General features: G+C 40.7%; 1 protein-coding gene across 1 annotated transcript in view; it reads left to right on the top strand.

The window, feature by feature from the left end:
• The window catches only part of LOC145415296 (mitochondrial outer membrane protein SLC25A46-like), a 232,621-nt gene extending 215,771 nt beyond the window's left edge, over positions 1-16,850 (top strand). Inside the window, exon 10 of the mRNA XM_080284571.1 lies at positions 16,318-16,850. Coding sequence (XP_080140697.1) covers positions 16,318-16,545 — 228 coding nt within the window. The 3' untranslated portion in view covers positions 16,546-16,850. The remainder of the gene's footprint in view (positions 1-16,317) is intronic.
• The last annotated feature ends 408 nt before the right edge of the window (positions 16,851-17,258 follow it).

Genomic DNA, 17,258 nt, shown 5'->3' with positions numbered 1-17,258 from the left:
GATTGAAGAAGTGTTTAGGTTAGGAAAGTACGAGGAAGGAGGGGCGAGGCCATTGAAGGTAAAGTTTAAGTCCCAGGTAATGGTAAGTGAAATCATCAATAGAACTTGGAAATTATCAGACAAAGAGGGGTTCAAAAATGTTTGGATAAGGAGAGATGCAAATGAGGAAGAAAGCCAAAATAAAGGAGTTAGTAAAGGAAGCAAAGGCAAAAAACGAACAGAGAACGGGGGAAGAGAAGACAGTGTTTTATTGGAGAGTTATGGATCAGAAATTGAGGAAGTGTTACCAACAGAGAGAAGGAGAGAACAGGGTATAAAAAAAAAAAAAAAAAAATGAAAGTGTCATACACTGATGTTGATGGTTTAATATCAGCTAGGTTGGAAATCAATGACTTCTTGAGGGTTCATGAACCTGATGTTATGTGCTTTGTAGAGACTAAGTTAAGAGAAGATGTTGATGTCCATATGGGAGATGGTAAGTACAAACTGTGGAGAAGGGACAGAAAAGAAAAAACGGGAGGAGGAGTGATGATAGCAGTGAAGAACAACATAAATGTAGATACTGTAGAAATGGGAGAGGGTAGGGGTGAAGTGATAAATATGAAACTAGAAACTGGAGAGAATGGTGAGAGAGATATGGCAGTAGTGTATGTTCCCCCTAAGACAAAAGCATCGAATGATGATGATTACCAGGAGGTGTTGTCAGACATGGCTAATTATTTACAGAAAGTGATTGAGAAAAGCAACAATATAATTTTAATGGGGGACTTTAATTGCAAAGAGGTGAACTGGGAGGAGTAGGACTCAGGAGGCGGTGAAGATTCGTGGGGCACTATATTGTTAAATATAACAATGAACAATGTGATGACGCAGTGGGTCAACAAAGAGACAAGATTCTGAGGTGAGGACACACCAGCAAGATTAGATTTATTGCTGATTAAAGAACAGTATGTAATAGAATCTTTGAAATATCTTTGTCCTATAGGAAAAAAGTGATCATGTGGTCATTGAGTTCCAGATGATAATAGGAAGAGACGAGTTTTATAGACAGGGAAGATACAACTTTGCGAAAGCAAACTTTACAGGATTGAGAAAATTCTTCAAAAATGTGGATTGGAGAAAATTCAGAGAAAGAGGAGAGATACAGAGGAAGTGGGAAATCTTTCTAGACCTCTATAATTCAGGAGTGGAAAAATATGTACCAAGAGTAAGGGGGAAAGAAAAGAAAAAGGAGTGGTTTAATAGAAGGTGTATGATAGCAAAAAAAAGAGAGGGACATGGCGTGGACAACTGGAGGAAGAGAGGTAATAACAGAACAAAGGAAGAATATAAAAGAACTAGAAATGAATATACAAGAATACGTAGAGAGCAAGAAAGGAACTTTGAAAAAGGTATAATAGACAAATGTAAGGATGAACCCAAACTGTTTTATAGATTTTGTCAATGGCAAATTGAAACAAAAGGAAGGAATCACCAAACTGAAAGTAGATGGAGAGGTCTATAAAGATGCGGCAATGCAAGCTGAAATAATGAACAAACGTTTCCAGTCAGTTTTCGCTAATGAAAGTTTGTGGAGGGGGAGGGAGTGACTAGAAATTTAGTGATGAAAGATATAAAAGTGGAAGTACAGGAAGTGTATAAATTACTGGAAACTCAAGATGTAAGGAAAGTCCCAGAACCAGATGGAATCTCTAATTGGGTACTGAAGGAATGCAGAGAACAGCTGGCGGATAAGATTCACGGTTTAATTGTGTGTTCTCTGGAAGAGGGGAAAGTGCCTCAAGAATGGAAAAGGGCAAATGTGGTACCATTTTATAAGGGAGGAAACAAGGAAGAACCCCTGAATTATAGACCACTGTCCCTAACCAGCATGGTTGCAAAATTGTGTGAGAGAATCCTGAAAGATAGATGGATGAAATATCTGGAAGAGATTAATATTTTGGCTGAAAGTCAGTTTGAATTCAGAAGTGGAAGGTCATGTGTTTGCAACTTGTTGAGCTTTTACTCAAGAGCAATTGATGTGCTACAAGAGAGAGATTGTTGGGTGGATTGTGTGTATTTAGATTTGGAAAAGGCCTTCGACAAGGTACCCCATAAGAGACTGTTAGGAAACTAGAGCATATAAGAGGACTGAAGGGAATCCTTCTGGAATGGTTGAGAGACTTTCTGAGAGGCAGACAAATGAGGACAGTAATAAAGGACAAGATGTCTGGATGGAGAGAAGTAACAAGTGGAGTCCCCCAGGGCTTTGTCTTGGTGCCAGTAATGTTCCTGATTTACATTAATGATATGGTAGAGGGAGTGAACAGTTATGCAAGTCTGTTTGCTGATGATGCAAAGATCCTGAGGAAGTTAGAGGCAGAGGAGGACTGTAAAATGCTGCAGGAGGATCTGGATAGGATACATGATTGGAGCCAGAAGTGAGAAATAAAATTCAACGCAAAGAAATGTAAAATATTGGAAATGGGTAAAAGTACCAAGAGGCCATCACTGAATTATTTTATGGGTAATGAACCTATCACAAAAACGAGACAAGAGAAAGATTTGGGAGTGCTGGTCCAGGATATTTGTCTCCTGAAAAACATATCAACAAGACAGTTAGAGAGACTTATAAACTCTTGACTAACACAAGAGTAGCATTTCATTACATGGATGAGGAGATGATGAAAAAATTGCTAGTGGCCATGATCCGCCCCAGGTTAGAATATGCAGCAGTACTGTGGTCCCCACACAAAAAGAAAGATATGAACAAGATTGAGATAATACAAAGAACAGCAACTTGGATGGTCCCCAGTCTGGCAGATCTGTCGTACAGAGAGAGGCTAGAAAAGCTGGATTTGCCTTCCATAGAGGAAAGGAGAGAGAGGGGCGACATGATTGCAGTGTTCAGGACCATGATGGGAGTAGATAAAATTGATAGAGAAGATCTGTGTTTATGGGATAAGAGAGTAACAAGAGGACACGGACTGAAACTGAAGAAGCCAAGCTGCTCGAAGGATATCAAGAAGTATAGTTTTCTGTATAGATGTATAGACCTGTGGAATAATCTGGACAAAGAGATCGTCCAGTCTAAAACTTTAAACGAGTTTAAAGCAAAATTTGACCTACTGAGAAACAGAGACGGGACCCCACGAGCGTAGCTCATTTCCTGTATATCACAACTAGGCAAATATAAAGAGGTAAATACATAGACGTTTAATTTGATGGGTGGTTGGAGTTCAGTGGCCACATACTACTGTTAATGGCTGGTAACTTATGCTTCTATTGGCTCAGTAAAAGATTGGGTGGTGGGTTGGTGGATCTGAAAATTTTATTCAACTCAGGTGAAATTTTGAGGTTTGTAGAGGAGTTAGATACAATATCTGTACACCCCTCACCAAATCCTTAGTTGTCAGGTGCTGTACCTAAGCTGAATATAATCATTTGGTAGCAGCAAAAATAAAATATAAAATGGTATCCTTGGACTGAAAGTGTTAAGCATATTTTCCATCATTCACCATTTTACCACAAGCCTGATCCTACAACAGGCCTCACTCACTGCCATGTTCATCACAACTCTCCATATTTAACCACTTTAATCAGAAGACATTGTTATTATTTTTTTTCCCCCTGATTAGACCGAGGATGAGGTGGAGGGATGGAGTTGAGAGGTATATGAGGGAGGGGGGGGTGAGTTGGGGGGAGGGGAGTCAAATGGTGGGTGACAGAGTGACTTGGAGGCGTTTTGTCTGCGGCCACCCTTTGCGGGATTAGGGCGTCGGGCTATAGATAGATAGATAGATAGATTATTTATTCACCTCTTCAGAGAACTCTTTATAAAATAGTTAGTTGGAGATTATCTTTTGTCTCCTTCACTGGAAGAGGTCTCCCCAAAATGATAAAATCATCCAGTGGTAGCAAGAATAAAATGTCATCAGGGTGAAGTGGCTGAGTTCTGTTATTGACTGTGTTCTCTTACATTTGTTTTCTCCATTATTTTACAATGGTAATTCTTCCACTTCATGGGAGGTGTTCAGCTTTTTCTACATAAATGAGCTTCATTTTTCTTCAACCCTTTTGCCATGGTTGGTGCACTTGGATTTTTCATTCATGCTAACTCCAATAGATTTTGTTCAGTTAAGATTTAGTATAACTTAGCATTCAGAGACTTAAAAGATCATCTTTGGTCACTCTTTCTCCTCAGCAAACTCTCAGTTGTCCATCGCAATATCCAGCCCAGCTCAATATCTGGAGCGTTTTTATCGGCTCTGTTAAAACAGTGTCCGGCGAAATTAGGCAATATCAGACTTAGAAAGAGAGAACAGTCAGCTGTAGTATGCACTTTGTGGACTTGGGACCCAATTAGTGTGCAGGCAGACTACACAACATGCCAGCCAATTACAATGCATTGTGAGAGCGGCCCAGCCGGCGTGCCAAGTGTACTGTTGCCCTCTCAGTCTCTCCCGTGGATGCCATACAATGACGAATATGTGTGCTCTGCCTTTGTGACCCGCGCAGTGGCTAAACCCTAGTGCTGTGACTTAGTCTGTGGCCCCCCATGCCTTGCCCATTGCTGTAGTGCTGTGACTAACCTTGTGGCCCCTCAACGCTCTGTGCCTAGGTGCTCTGACTACTGCATAGTGAGGATGTATCTGTGCATACGTATCCTGCATCGATGCCAACGGTAGGTGAGTACAGCATGATTATGATTTACTATATGTACTATATTAGTACTTTATTGTATTTTATCCTTGATTTTAATCTTTTACTCATAGGTAAGACTGTAAGAAAGTTTTCAGGATAGAGGGTCAAGATGGGTAGTGACACATTATCTATCTTGACACCAAATGGATAGCCGATTGGGGATACCTGTGCAGTATCTGGCATTCTGCAGTATCTGGCATGGGGGTTGGCTGAATTACGGCGGATAGTAGAGAGTTTGCTGTATTGTTAAACCGAAGAATTATAGTTGGACTAACACCAGAAAAACTTATTCATTTGAGAGAAGCTTAAGTAATCAAAGGGCGAAAAAAATATCGGGCTCAGAAGTTTATACAACATAGAAAGCATAAGTTATTTTTACATACTTCTTAGTTTATGTAAACAAAGAAGGTGTACCACAACTCAAGTATATATATATATATATATATATATATATATATATATATATTTTTTATACGTAGCAGATTCGACAACATTCTAACATGGAGCTAATGTAATGTGGATTCTAATCCAAATAAAGTGATGATACTGAAATTTTGGACTTCTGTATCTTCTGTTGGTTTCAAAAGTGCATGTATTTATTGGTGATGGTTAGAAAAATACAAATGATTTTCCAAATGGTGGTAAGTGTGTTAAGATATAGGATCCTACATTCAGTACTAAGTAGTATGCATGTATAGTATTTTAATTTGCATGTAGTGATATTAGAGGTAGACTGCAAGATACCAATAATGCTGATTTCCTGTGTGCGGTTTGCCGGGGAGAGCATGTGGATATTGCCAGATGTGAAAGGATTGATCTTTCTGGTGAGTCTGTGGAAGACTTTTGTTATTTGGGAGACTTGTTATGTGCTGGAGATGGGGCTGGAGCTGGCTCTGTGGCTAGAGTGAGGAGAAGTTCATGGAGCTGTTGCCTCTCATGACAATGAGAGGGCTCTCCCTCCATACTAAGGGATCTTTGTATGTGGAATGTGTTAGGAGTGTATTGCTATATGGTAGTACGATGTGGGCAGTAAAGGAAGAGGATATCCACAGGCTCAAACATATGGAAGTGACAATGATTACATGAATGTGCTGTGTGTCCTTGAGTGTAAGGCCTTGGGGGGCTAGGTTTACGATGGAAGAGTTGAGAGGTTGGATGTGACTGGAGTCCATTGGTATTGTGATGAGAGGTAGATTGAGATGGTTTTGGCATGTGGAGAGGATGGGGGATGATAATTGGGTGCAAAAAGTGAGAAGTGTTAACGTTAAGGGTAGAGTTGCGAGAGGTAGACCAAAAATGACCAGGGACTAGGTCATTGAGTGTTATCTCAAGGGTAAGGGACTGAATAGAGAAGCTACCAGAGATAGAGCAGCATGAAGAACCTCCATTAGGTGACCGAGGCCGACACATACAGGTTTATTGCAGCCTTTAAAAACGAAATGAAATGATTTTCCTGGTGGTCTATCAGACAGATGTACGAGAAAATGAAGTGGATAAATGGAGTGGTGCCATTTTTTCTGATTTTCTTTTTTTCCCACAATTCATCATCATCATTATCCAGACCTCCTTTCCCACTCTAGGGCAGGGTAAGGAGTAGCAACGTCCAGACAGCCCAAGTTTGCCCAGTCCAATGAGCCACGCTTCCGTTCATTCATCATTAAAGCCCTCAGAATCATAGCTGTATCTGATACGCCAAAAAACTTTCACATTCTGTAGCTTCACATAAATGTATCCAATCAGAATCTGGGCATAGAATAAACAGTCCTATCCATGAGGCCCAGGAGTCATGTGTTTTGCAAGCCTTCTTATGTGTATGGTCACTACTTTGGCACTAATATATATATCCATACTACCGAGTATATAGTATGATGGTATTAGTGTTAATGTTGATATATCACTGGGTTGTATGGAAGATAAGTAACAAGTGTCATTGCGAAACTCAAATCCATGAACTGTTCTTTGCCGTGCTCTGGGATTTAACTTGTGTCCTTTCAGACAGCAGCCCCCTGCTGTATCCACTCCATCATGATCACGAGCTGAGTAAAATGGGTTATGGTTTATTGATAAGTGTTTAATGGTGAAATATAATGAGGAATCATGACTATAATAACTCAAGGTATGTGCGATCAGTGGGGGTGCCCATTATCTACTCACTCAGTGTAGTAGTACTCTATTTTGGGTAACTGTAAACCAGGAAATCAGTTAATATGCTGGGTGGTAACCTTATAACCAACCAATTATGTGTTCTGTAGGTGTCAGCAAGTGAGTTGACAGAGGGTTAGTGCCTGTCCCCAGAAAACAACTACATGTAACTAAAAATACAAACAGGAAGCCTCGGATCAGGACGAACAAGCAGGCAACGACCAGGAACTGAACAAAGGATATGGTACGGATTGCAACATGGAATGTAAGGGGTGCAAATAATGAAATGAAAAAAAGAGAGAGAGAGAAAGAAAGAGAGAGAGGTTGTCCAGGTGCTGGAGGGTACAAAAGTGGGCATATGTGGATTAACTGAGGCTGTTGGAGAGGTGAGAGAATGAGAGTATGGATGGGGTATATGTGTGGGAGTAGGTGAGAATGAGAGGGCGAAAGAGGGGGGTCTGTATTGTTGTGTGCACGAGATGGAAGGAGAATGTAAGGGGGTATGGATCAGTTGGTTCAAGGACTTTGTGGATGAGATTGAAAGTGGGAATACAAATGTTGATGATTTGTGTGTGTGTGTGTTCTTACCTAATTGTATCTTTACAGGAATGAGTCTAGCTCGTTCAGTCCCGTGTCTTAAACCATATTTATCGTACATATCCTTATATTTGTGAATTGTTTTGGCACACACTATTTCATTCAGTAGTGCATTCCACTGATCAATAGCTCTATTTGGGAAACTGAATTTCCTTATGTCTGTATCACCTCTTTTCTTATGCAGTTTTTTGCAGTGTCCTCTTGCTGATGCTTCCCCATACGTTAAGTAATCATTTATGTCTATTTTCTCCTTCCCTGATGTGCATTTATATAGCATAATCATGTCACCTCTTTTCCTTCTCTACTGTAGTGTTGGTAGATTCAGTTTATTTAGTCTTTCTTCGTAGCTTAGATCCCTTAAGCTTGGTACCCATCTTGTAGCGGCCCTTTGAACTTTTTCAATCTTGTCTATGTGTTTTTTGAGATGAGGACTCCAGACTACTGATGCATACTCCAGGGTTGGTCTGATGAATGATGTTATTAGCTTTATTAACATGTCTTCATTTATGTATGTAAATGCTATTCTCATATTGGCAAGCAGGATATACATGTTCCGTACCTTCTCACTGATGTGGTCAGCTGGAGATAGTCTGTTATTGACAATCACACCTAGGTCCTTCTCTCTTTCTGATGTGTGTAGGGTTTTATTTCCTAATGTATAATCCCAATCAGGTCTTTTTCCACTTTTACCAAACTTGATTACATGACACTTGTCCACATTGAATTCCGTTTGCCATGTATTACTCCATTCATGAAGTTTATTTAATTCTTCTTGTAGCTCTTTACAAGAGCCTGTGTTAGTAATTCTCCTTTGTATTTTTGCATAATCTGCAAACATATTTAGATAGCTTTCATTTCCAGTGTTACTGTCTGTATCATATACTGGTATATACACTAAAAACATGATTGGTGCCAGCACTGAGCCCTGTGGTACTCCACTAGTCACTTCTTTCCATGATGAGTAATTTCCCCTTAGTACTGTTCTCATTTCTCTTTTCATGAGAAAATCTTGCATCCAACAATACAGTTTGCCTTGAATTCCTCCTTGATGGTACAGTTTCCATAAAAGTCTTTGGTGTGGTACTGTATCAAATGTTTTCTTGAAATTTAAATAGATACTGTCCACCCATCCTTCTCTTTCCTGTAATGTGTCTGTTACTCTGTCATAATAGCTCAACAGATTAGTAACACATGATTTTCCTTTTCTGAAACCAAACTGTCTTTCTGTTATTATACTGTGTTCTTCTAGGTAATTTACCCAAGCTTTTCTTATAAGCTTTTCTAATACCTTGCTTAAAACACCGGTTAGTGATACTGGTCGGTAGTTAAGTGGATTTTGTCTATTCACTTTCTTGAATAAGGGAACAATGTTTGCTTTCTTCCAAATATCAGGTAGTTTGCCTTGACTCAAGGATTTCTTGAAAATTAAAAATAATGATTTACTTAACTCATTTGCACATTCACGTAGCACCCAACATGAAATTTCATCAGGACCATTTGCTTTTCCTTTGTCTAATTTACTTAGCTCCTCCTGTATTTCTTTTTCTGATGTTTGTATATCTGGTAGTATGTGTGGGCATGCATGTTCCACATAATCCCTCTCAAAATTTTTTTCCTCTGTAAAAACTGATTGGAAATTCTTTTTTAGTGCTTCACAAATATCCTTCTCTTGTGTATAGGTGATTCCATCGTCCGTAATGGATTGTATTTTATCTTTTACTTTGGTTTTGCTTCTGATGTAGTTGTAAAATAGCTTTGGTTGATCACTACTTTTATTTATGATATCCTCCTCAAACTGTTTTTGGGCTTCCCTCCTTATTCTTGTATAATCGTTTCTTGCCTGTTTGTAATTATTATATGCCCTTTCACTATTGTGTCTTCTGTATCTGTTCCACAACAAATCTCTTTTTTCTTTTGATTTTTTACATTCCGTATTGAACCATTTCTTTATTTTCTTTTCTGCTTCTTTGTGCTGTGGGATGTACTTCTGGACTCCTATTTCATAAAGTTCACAATTTTTCATATATAGCACTGAAATCTTGCCCTCTAAGCTCCTTTTCCTAAGCAGTTTCTAAGAAGTACTTCTTTAGGTCATGATACTTTCCCATTTTATAGTTTAGGCTCTTTTTGTAATTTTCATTGCTGTTATCTATGTCATATGCAATCATGAAATTACAATTTAGTACTGCATGGTCGCTTTTGCCGAATGGAGGGTGATATATTAAATTGTCAACATTGTTTTCTTGCCTAGTAAATATGAGATCTAGCATTGAGGGCACATCGAGTCCTCTCTTTCTGGTGCTTTCCCTTAAATGTTGCGTTAGGAGAAACTCTTGCACAAGATCCAGGAGATTTTGGTCCGAACAGCTTTCTTGGCCTATTATATCTAGAGTATTCCAGTTTATAATTAGTATAATTCTTTTCGATTTCTCTTCCATTTTATGTAGTAATGCTTTTAAACTCTGAATTGTACTTTCCGCCAGGTCCTCATATTCGTCTCTTTCCCATTTGTTTGATCTGGGTGGCATGATATAAATTGGCTACAGTTACTTTCCCTTCAGATGTATTTATCTTTACTGCAATCAGTTCTACTTGTGAGGGTATATCTAATTCTATTTCTTTGACTTTTAGATTTTTCTTAGTTAATATTATAATTCCTCTTCGTTTTTTTAAGTTCTTATCTCTTCTCCATATATTATATTCCTCAAAGTTTAGGATGTCATTCGATATCCTTGGTGTTAATTTTGTTTCAGTTAGGCATATTATTATGTGGGTCATTTTATGAACCACATAATAATTATGTGTGTGTGTGTGTGTGTGTGTGCGTGTGAACGTGTGCGTGCGTGTGTCCGTTGGCTAATGCAAGATCGTGCAATCAATGTGAAACCAGAGTTGTAGGCAAATGTGGAAGCTTGTATGGAAAACTTTCAGAGAAATGAGGGAGTGGAAATATGAATGGAAAAGTAGGGAATGCGAAGGTTGATGGAGTAGTTGGTGAGAGGGGTGTGCCTACAGAAGCGGATGAGAATGTCAGTGCTGTTGTGGATGTACGTGCGGGGAGTGGGTTGGTGATAGCCAATACCCTCCTTAGGCACAGAATGATCCACAGGTATATGTGGCAAGTGATGAGAAGAGTGGGTGGTGAACTGAATGAACTGAAGGCAAATATGATTATGCGTGTTTGGATGACAGAATGAGAAGGTATGGACTTTCTGACCACCACTTGGTGGTGTTGAAAGTCAAGGTTCAAGTGCAGAGGAGGAATAGGAGGAGGGAAGGACAGGAGGAAGTGGTCCATACGAGGAGGGTAGAAAGGTTGCAGGAGGATGGAAAAAAGGCAGAATGTAAGAGAGAAGTGGAGTGATTGTGTAAATATGATTAGGAGCAGACTGGGGAGGTGGAAGGTGTGTGCAAGATTTTCACAGAAATCTGTGCAGCATGTGAGGTGGTGTATGGGGTAAAGATAAGCCAAAAGGGGGTGGAAGGAACAGCGTGGTGGAATGAATAGGAGCTGTGGCACATAAGAAGAAAGTATATTGTGAGTGGATGGGAAGCAGAGGCATGGAGGAATTTGAGAGATGGAAGAGTTATATATAGAGCGGAAGAGAGGTGAAAAAATTAGTAAGAGAGATTAAGAACAAACTGGATGAGGAATTTGGAAGGAATTTTTGTGTAAAGTGGAAGGAGTGTAAGAAAATGTTCTGGAAGGAGGTAATGAGTGCTAATCAGGGCAATAAAAATGTTAGTAGCGGAGTGGAAGATGAAAATGGTAGATTTATAGTGGAGAAGGGAGAGAAAGTGAGCAGATGGAGAGAACACTTGAAGGGACTGTTAAACATAGAGAATGAAAGTAATGTGAATATAAGTGGCAGGGGAATGGCTTGGAGAAGGAGGGAGGTGAGAAGGGAGGAAGAGATCAGTAAGATGGAAGTAATGGAAGCAATGGTGAAAGCCCCAGGAATTGATGGAGTCTGTGGTGAAATGATGAAGCATGGGGGAAAGATAGCAGTTGAATGGATGTGGAAGATGTGCAGATTGACCTGAGAGGAAGGTTGAGTCCCAAAGGATTGGAAGTTAGGTATAATTATTCCCTTGTACAAAACAAAGGAAGAAGGGAAAAAGAAGTGTGTTATAATCATAGGGGCATTTGTTTTCTTTCTGTAATAGGTTAATTATATAGTAGGATACTTACTGACTGAATTAGGGAAATAGCAGAGGAATTAGTTGGAGAAGAACAGGGAGGTTTTAGGAGGGGAAGAGGTTGTGTGGATCTGATATTTCTCCTTCATTCTTTAGTGGAAAAGTTTCTAGAGAAGGGAAAGAAGTTGTATGCAGCCTTCATGGATCTGGAGAAAGCGTATGATGGAGTGGAGATAGACCAGGAATGTGGAGAATACTAAGGATGTATCGAGTAAATGTGAAACCGTTGAATGCTGTTAAGAGTATGTATGAGGGTGCAAAGACTGCAGTGCATGTGAATTGGGAACTGAGTGAATTTTTCTGTGTGAATGCTGGATTGAAACATGGATGTGTTATGTCTCCATGATTGTTCAGTTTGTATATGGATGGGGTTATAAAAGAGATACAAGATAGGGCAGTGGTTGTTGGAGTGACACTAATGAGAGAGGGCAGTGTTTGGAAATTTCTTGTATTCATTTTTGTGGAATATGTGTGGAGTGATGCGTATGGATCGAGTGCGAAACGATGAAGTGCGAAGGAGAACTGAAGTTGTTCGGGAGATGGCTGGTAGAGTTGAGCACAGGGTGTTGCGATGGTTTGGGCATATGGAGAGAATGGATAATGACCGATTGGTGAAAACGATAACTAGATCTGATGTGAGAGGTGTAAGGCTGAGAGGGAGACCACAAATAGGATGGATGAACAGTGTGAAGAGAGCACTGGATGCGAGAGGGATGTCTGTTGAGCAAGAAAGAGTGGTTGTGTGTGACAGAAATAAATGGAGAGAAATTGTGAATGAATAAATGATGACGCAGCCCTGAGGGGATATTCTCCCACATTTGGTCTGATCAGCTAGTCAGGTCAGGTGCGGGTAAGGGGATGGGTCTGTTATGATTTGGTAGGAGTAAACCAGCTCTGCTGTCGGGTCCTGCTGCGGATGTCACTGATCGCACTGCACAATTGACCCTTGTGTGGTGAGGATCTGTCCCTTCTCCCCTTTGGGGCTAAGATGCAAATGAATATGTTTGAATGGATGAGTAAATGGGGAGTGTGTTGTCCTGTCTCGGCTACCTCCCTTTCCTTGGGGGAAGCAGCCTAGGTATATAGATAGAGTGAGTTTTATGCCAGGTACCCCTTTTTTGTATAAGGGCTAAGGCGTTGCCCCTTGGTAGAGGACTTTGGTTTGGAGCGTGTAGCATTTTATGACCGAATGCCCTTCCTGATGTCTACCAATGACCCTTGGGTAGGTACGATCCTCTGACCCTTCGGTCAGAGCGGAGCGCTCTAACCCACTGAGCCACGGCTGCTACAAATAGATAGATAGATAGATTTTTGTGGATGATTCTGTATTGTTAAAGGAAGTCAAAGAGGGAACTGGATGACTTGGTGATGAGCTTTGGAGTGTGTGTAAGAAACAGAATCTCATGGTGAATATACAGTGCTCATCAGAAGTATTCAGCGTTGTCCGCCGGGCGCGCAATACTTATGGCCCAAAAAGAATCACCCATTTTTGGGGGTAAGAATTGAGCCATAAGTTTGAGCTCCGAGCATGACGTCACGGTAGCCTGAGGCCTTCTGACGCGCTGGTTGGTTCCCGCCTCAGTCGCCCACGGGCTGCCTGAGAGAGAGGAACTCCGCCGAGTGTCCCTCTCAAATTGCGCCATTTTTTACCGAGTGTCCCGCAGTGTTTTGGCCTTCAAAACTTTATTATGGCACCTAGCCGTGAACTATCGAGTGAAATCATATCCCAGATCATTGCTCTAAAGGAGGCAGGCCACCAGAGAAAGGAAATTAGTGAATTGGTTGGTGTGGCACGATCGACAGTGCGTCGTTGGTGTGCGCGGTTTCGGGAGGAAAACAGTGGTGAAGTTCCCACAAAGAAACCGAGGTCTGGTAGGCCTAGGAAAACTTCCCCAAGGTCTGTTAATGTTTTAAAACGTGCAGTGGAGTTTAATCCTTGTGTGAGTGCAAGGAAAATTAAGGAGAGCAACCCGGAAGTGTTTGGTGAGGTGTCAGTGAGAACAGTGTCTCGTAGGGTGCATGAGCTTGGTTACACAAGTCACAGGCCTGTGAAAAGGCCTCTTCTCTCTAGCAGCCAGAGAATTCGTAGGCATGCCTTTGCTAATAAATATCTAAATTGGGGTGAGGAGCAATGGTTGTCAGTGTTGTGGTCTGATGAGGCAACGTTTAGTGTTACCTGTAACAGAGAAGCATGCAAAGGTAGTGACCCACTTGACCCACGGTATGTAGAAAGCACAGATAAACATCCTGATTCACTCATGGTATGGGGTTGTTTTTCAGGGAAGGGTTTGGGGAAGCTTGTTGTACTTCCCAAGAACCTCAGAGTGAATCAGGATGTTTACCTGGAGCTTCTGTGTGATCATTTACCAGACTCCTTCGAGCTAACAGGTGCACGAGTGTTTCAGCAGGACGGTGCACCTGCTCACAAGGCCAAATCGGTCACCAATTGGCTTCATGACTGCGAGGTATCATTCATGACAGACTGGCCAGGAAATAGCCCAGACCTCAACCCGATTGAAAACCTCTGGTACCTCGTAAAGAAGAGTCTCCAAGGGAAGGACGTGAGCTCTCTGCCTAAGCTGGAAGCCGCCATTCGTGACTCCTGGGACAAAATACCCCTCCAGCACCTCAGGAGCCTCGCCCTTTCACTTCCAAGACGTCTCAGGTCCGTGAAGAAACGTAAAGGCTACCCTACGAAGCACTAAAGGTAAATAAAATGCATTATTTATATGTTTTTTCAATGTTGAAAGGTTTGTTTCTCAGGAGGGACGCAGGGCGCCCCATACTTCTGACGAGCACTGTAGGGAAGAGTAAAGTTATGGTCTTCAAGTGAAATGAAATCACTTAATGTACAGTGAGGTTGGATGATGAAATGTAAACTGTGAGTGCATTTAAGTACTTGCGTAGTGTAATGAGGAAGGATTGAAGTTTGGAGGATGAAGTGCCTAAAAGGGTACAGCAAGAAAGAAAGGTTGCTGGTTCTTTAAAAGCAGTGATACGAATTAGGGAAGTTAGCTTGGAAGTAAAAAAGCTGCTGCATGATTTAATTGCGATATCAACTGTGATGTATGGAAGTGAAGCTTGGACCTTGTTGGAAGGACACAAGAGTGAGAGCAGTGGAAATGAGTTATTTGAGAGGAACATGTGGATTTACATGGAGAGACAGACTGACAATTGAGGAAATGAAGAAGCATTGTGTTGTGGATATGGATGTGATAGAAAGCATTAGGGGAAATACAGTCAGGTCCTGTCATTCGCGAGGGTTATGTACATTCTGTGAATAGCCCAAACCTACTGCAGAAGTCACTGGTTTTAATGTTTTAGCTATTCCTATTACTGTACCTACAAACCCACTCAACATCTGTAAATGCATTTTATGGTGCATTAACACTTCCTAAAAGGACAGAACAGGATGATACACAAGCCTTTCTGGGTACAGTGTACTGTATTTACCATGTGATGATGACGATGAGAGTTTGCCGTGTGCTGAACTGCTCATACCTATACAGGGTAACTGCACAGTTTAACTGTATAGGACAGTATTTCTCACGGAAAACATGCCAGAAAATCATTTTTGAACCACGAGGAACAGCTAATGCTGTGGGAAAAACAGGAGACATCTTGATATAATTTCCCAGAAAAATCTGTGAATATGCAAACCCATGATTAGTGAGGGTTGACTGTACATTCAGGTGATTTGGTCTAGTGTAGAGAATGGAGAGTGAGGGACTAACAAGGAGAGTGTATGTGAGTGAAGTGGAGGGGAGGGAGAGGCAGAGGATGAGATGGGGGGGATGGAATGGAGGGGTATATGGGGGAAGGGGGTGTGAGCAGGGGTGAGGGCAGTGAAATGGCAGTGGGTAGGGCAACATGGAGGCAGTTTGTTTGTGGCCACCTCTCATGGGATTGAGGCATTTGGCAATAGATAGACATGTATGCTGAGTTTAAGTCTGAGATTGTGAAAGAGGTTTTGTTTATTGCATATGCCAGAAATGGGTAGCTGTTACAATCAGCTAAGAAGAGTGGTGGAACACATATAAGGCTTTTTTTAGGACCCCTAGAGTATCAAGACAAGTGCTGAAGAATAACATAAAATCCAGGGGAATGCTTAGCCACAGTGTAATCACATGTGGAAAACATGTGGAGAGAACTAAAGGTAGTAGACAGCTGTTCATAGTAGCTGCCATTGAAGAATCATGAAGCTGACACATTACAGGAGGCAGTCATGCATAGTGCAGGGCAGAGCTGACTGGAGGGTTGGCCAAACCATGTATGGCAAATTTTTAGAATTACAGTAGATGCATAAGTAATTATCTGGCACTGTGAACCAATAGCACCTCTGTTCTTGACAGAAGGCTGTGTTAAAGTCATCTCCTCATGACCACTAAAGTTTGTGGTACTTGATAGTGGGTATGGCCACATCGTATTACATGCTGATACGACTGACCTGAAAGAATGGAAAACTTATTGGAGATAATGTTTTGTAGTGCGAGGAAGAATGAGTATTGGTACAGTATATAAAATGCTTGTCTCTGAGTTGTACCATAACCATGCATATTTTGTTGATACTGTTATATAAGTAGGGAGCTTTGATGTAGCGGAGGGGTAGTAAAGGGTTGACTTTTAGTCAGTGAGTGGAAAATATTTAATATTGATTTGCTCATCAGTACAGTAAAACTTGATTTCTCCAATTAGGACCTGGTGGCCCCCCTCACTCCAAGTGCTCCGTACACCCCAGTCTCCGCTGTTCACCCCGGAGTAGCCAGTCTTCATCCCTCTCCCCGCCATGCCCAGGTCTCACCCCGACAAGGAGGGGGCGCCAGAGGAAGTCCCATTCTCCCCTCCCCAGCACGCAGACAGCCAGAGGTCGATCTCAGAGCTGAACTGGAGAAGCACAAAAGCAGCCTCAGCTTGGATGACTGATGCACTGTATTATAGTTTTATCCTCTCAAATCCACTGACATCTTTTATTGATTAATTCTTGCAACTCCAGATGATTGTATTAAATTTGGGTTTGGTGCCTTGTAATAAAGGGGGTTAATGAAGGTTATAATAACTAATTCCTCCAATGCAAAAAGTTTTCTCCAGTTTGAATAAAATAATTCAAAAATAGCAAGAATAAGGTAAAAGAATTTCATTGGATTCAAAGAGTTCATAGTTAGGTATTTCTGCTTGTCAGGAAATTTCTTACATGAAGTTCTTGTTAGGAATCCTCTTGCATTTATAGTAAAGCCTTGTTTATAACTCTCTCTCTCCCTCTTTCTCCACATTATATATATATATATATATATATATATATATATATATATATATATATATATATATATATATATATATTACAGAATTCCATTGCTCCCCAAAGCACTAATTTGACAGTTTCCCACAAAATACAGTGCCATTGGTAAGAAAAGGTTATGGTATATTGCAACACGTCCTTGATTTCTAATGAAAACTACGCGTATTTCAAGATGTCAGGAAAAGTGTTTTAATTTTAGGTACTCCTTGCCTTCTTGGTTTTAGCGTGGAATATTCTTAGCATTTTTTTTTTTTTTTCCCCTCTGCCCTTAAAAAGTTTTTTTTTTTTTTTTTCCAACACTCTTAAATGAATTTTTTTATTGCAGTGATTCATTTGTTTT

The sequence above is a fragment of the Coenobita brevimanus genome, chromosome 102, assembly GCF_032717465.1.
Source record: "Coenobita brevimanus isolate Jiangsu-jjx chromosome 102, ASM3271746v2, whole genome shotgun sequence".
Lineage (NCBI taxonomy): Eukaryota > Metazoa > Arthropoda > Malacostraca > Decapoda > Coenobitidae > Coenobita > Coenobita brevimanus.
This window is presented reverse-complemented; position numbering and strand designations above follow the sequence as displayed.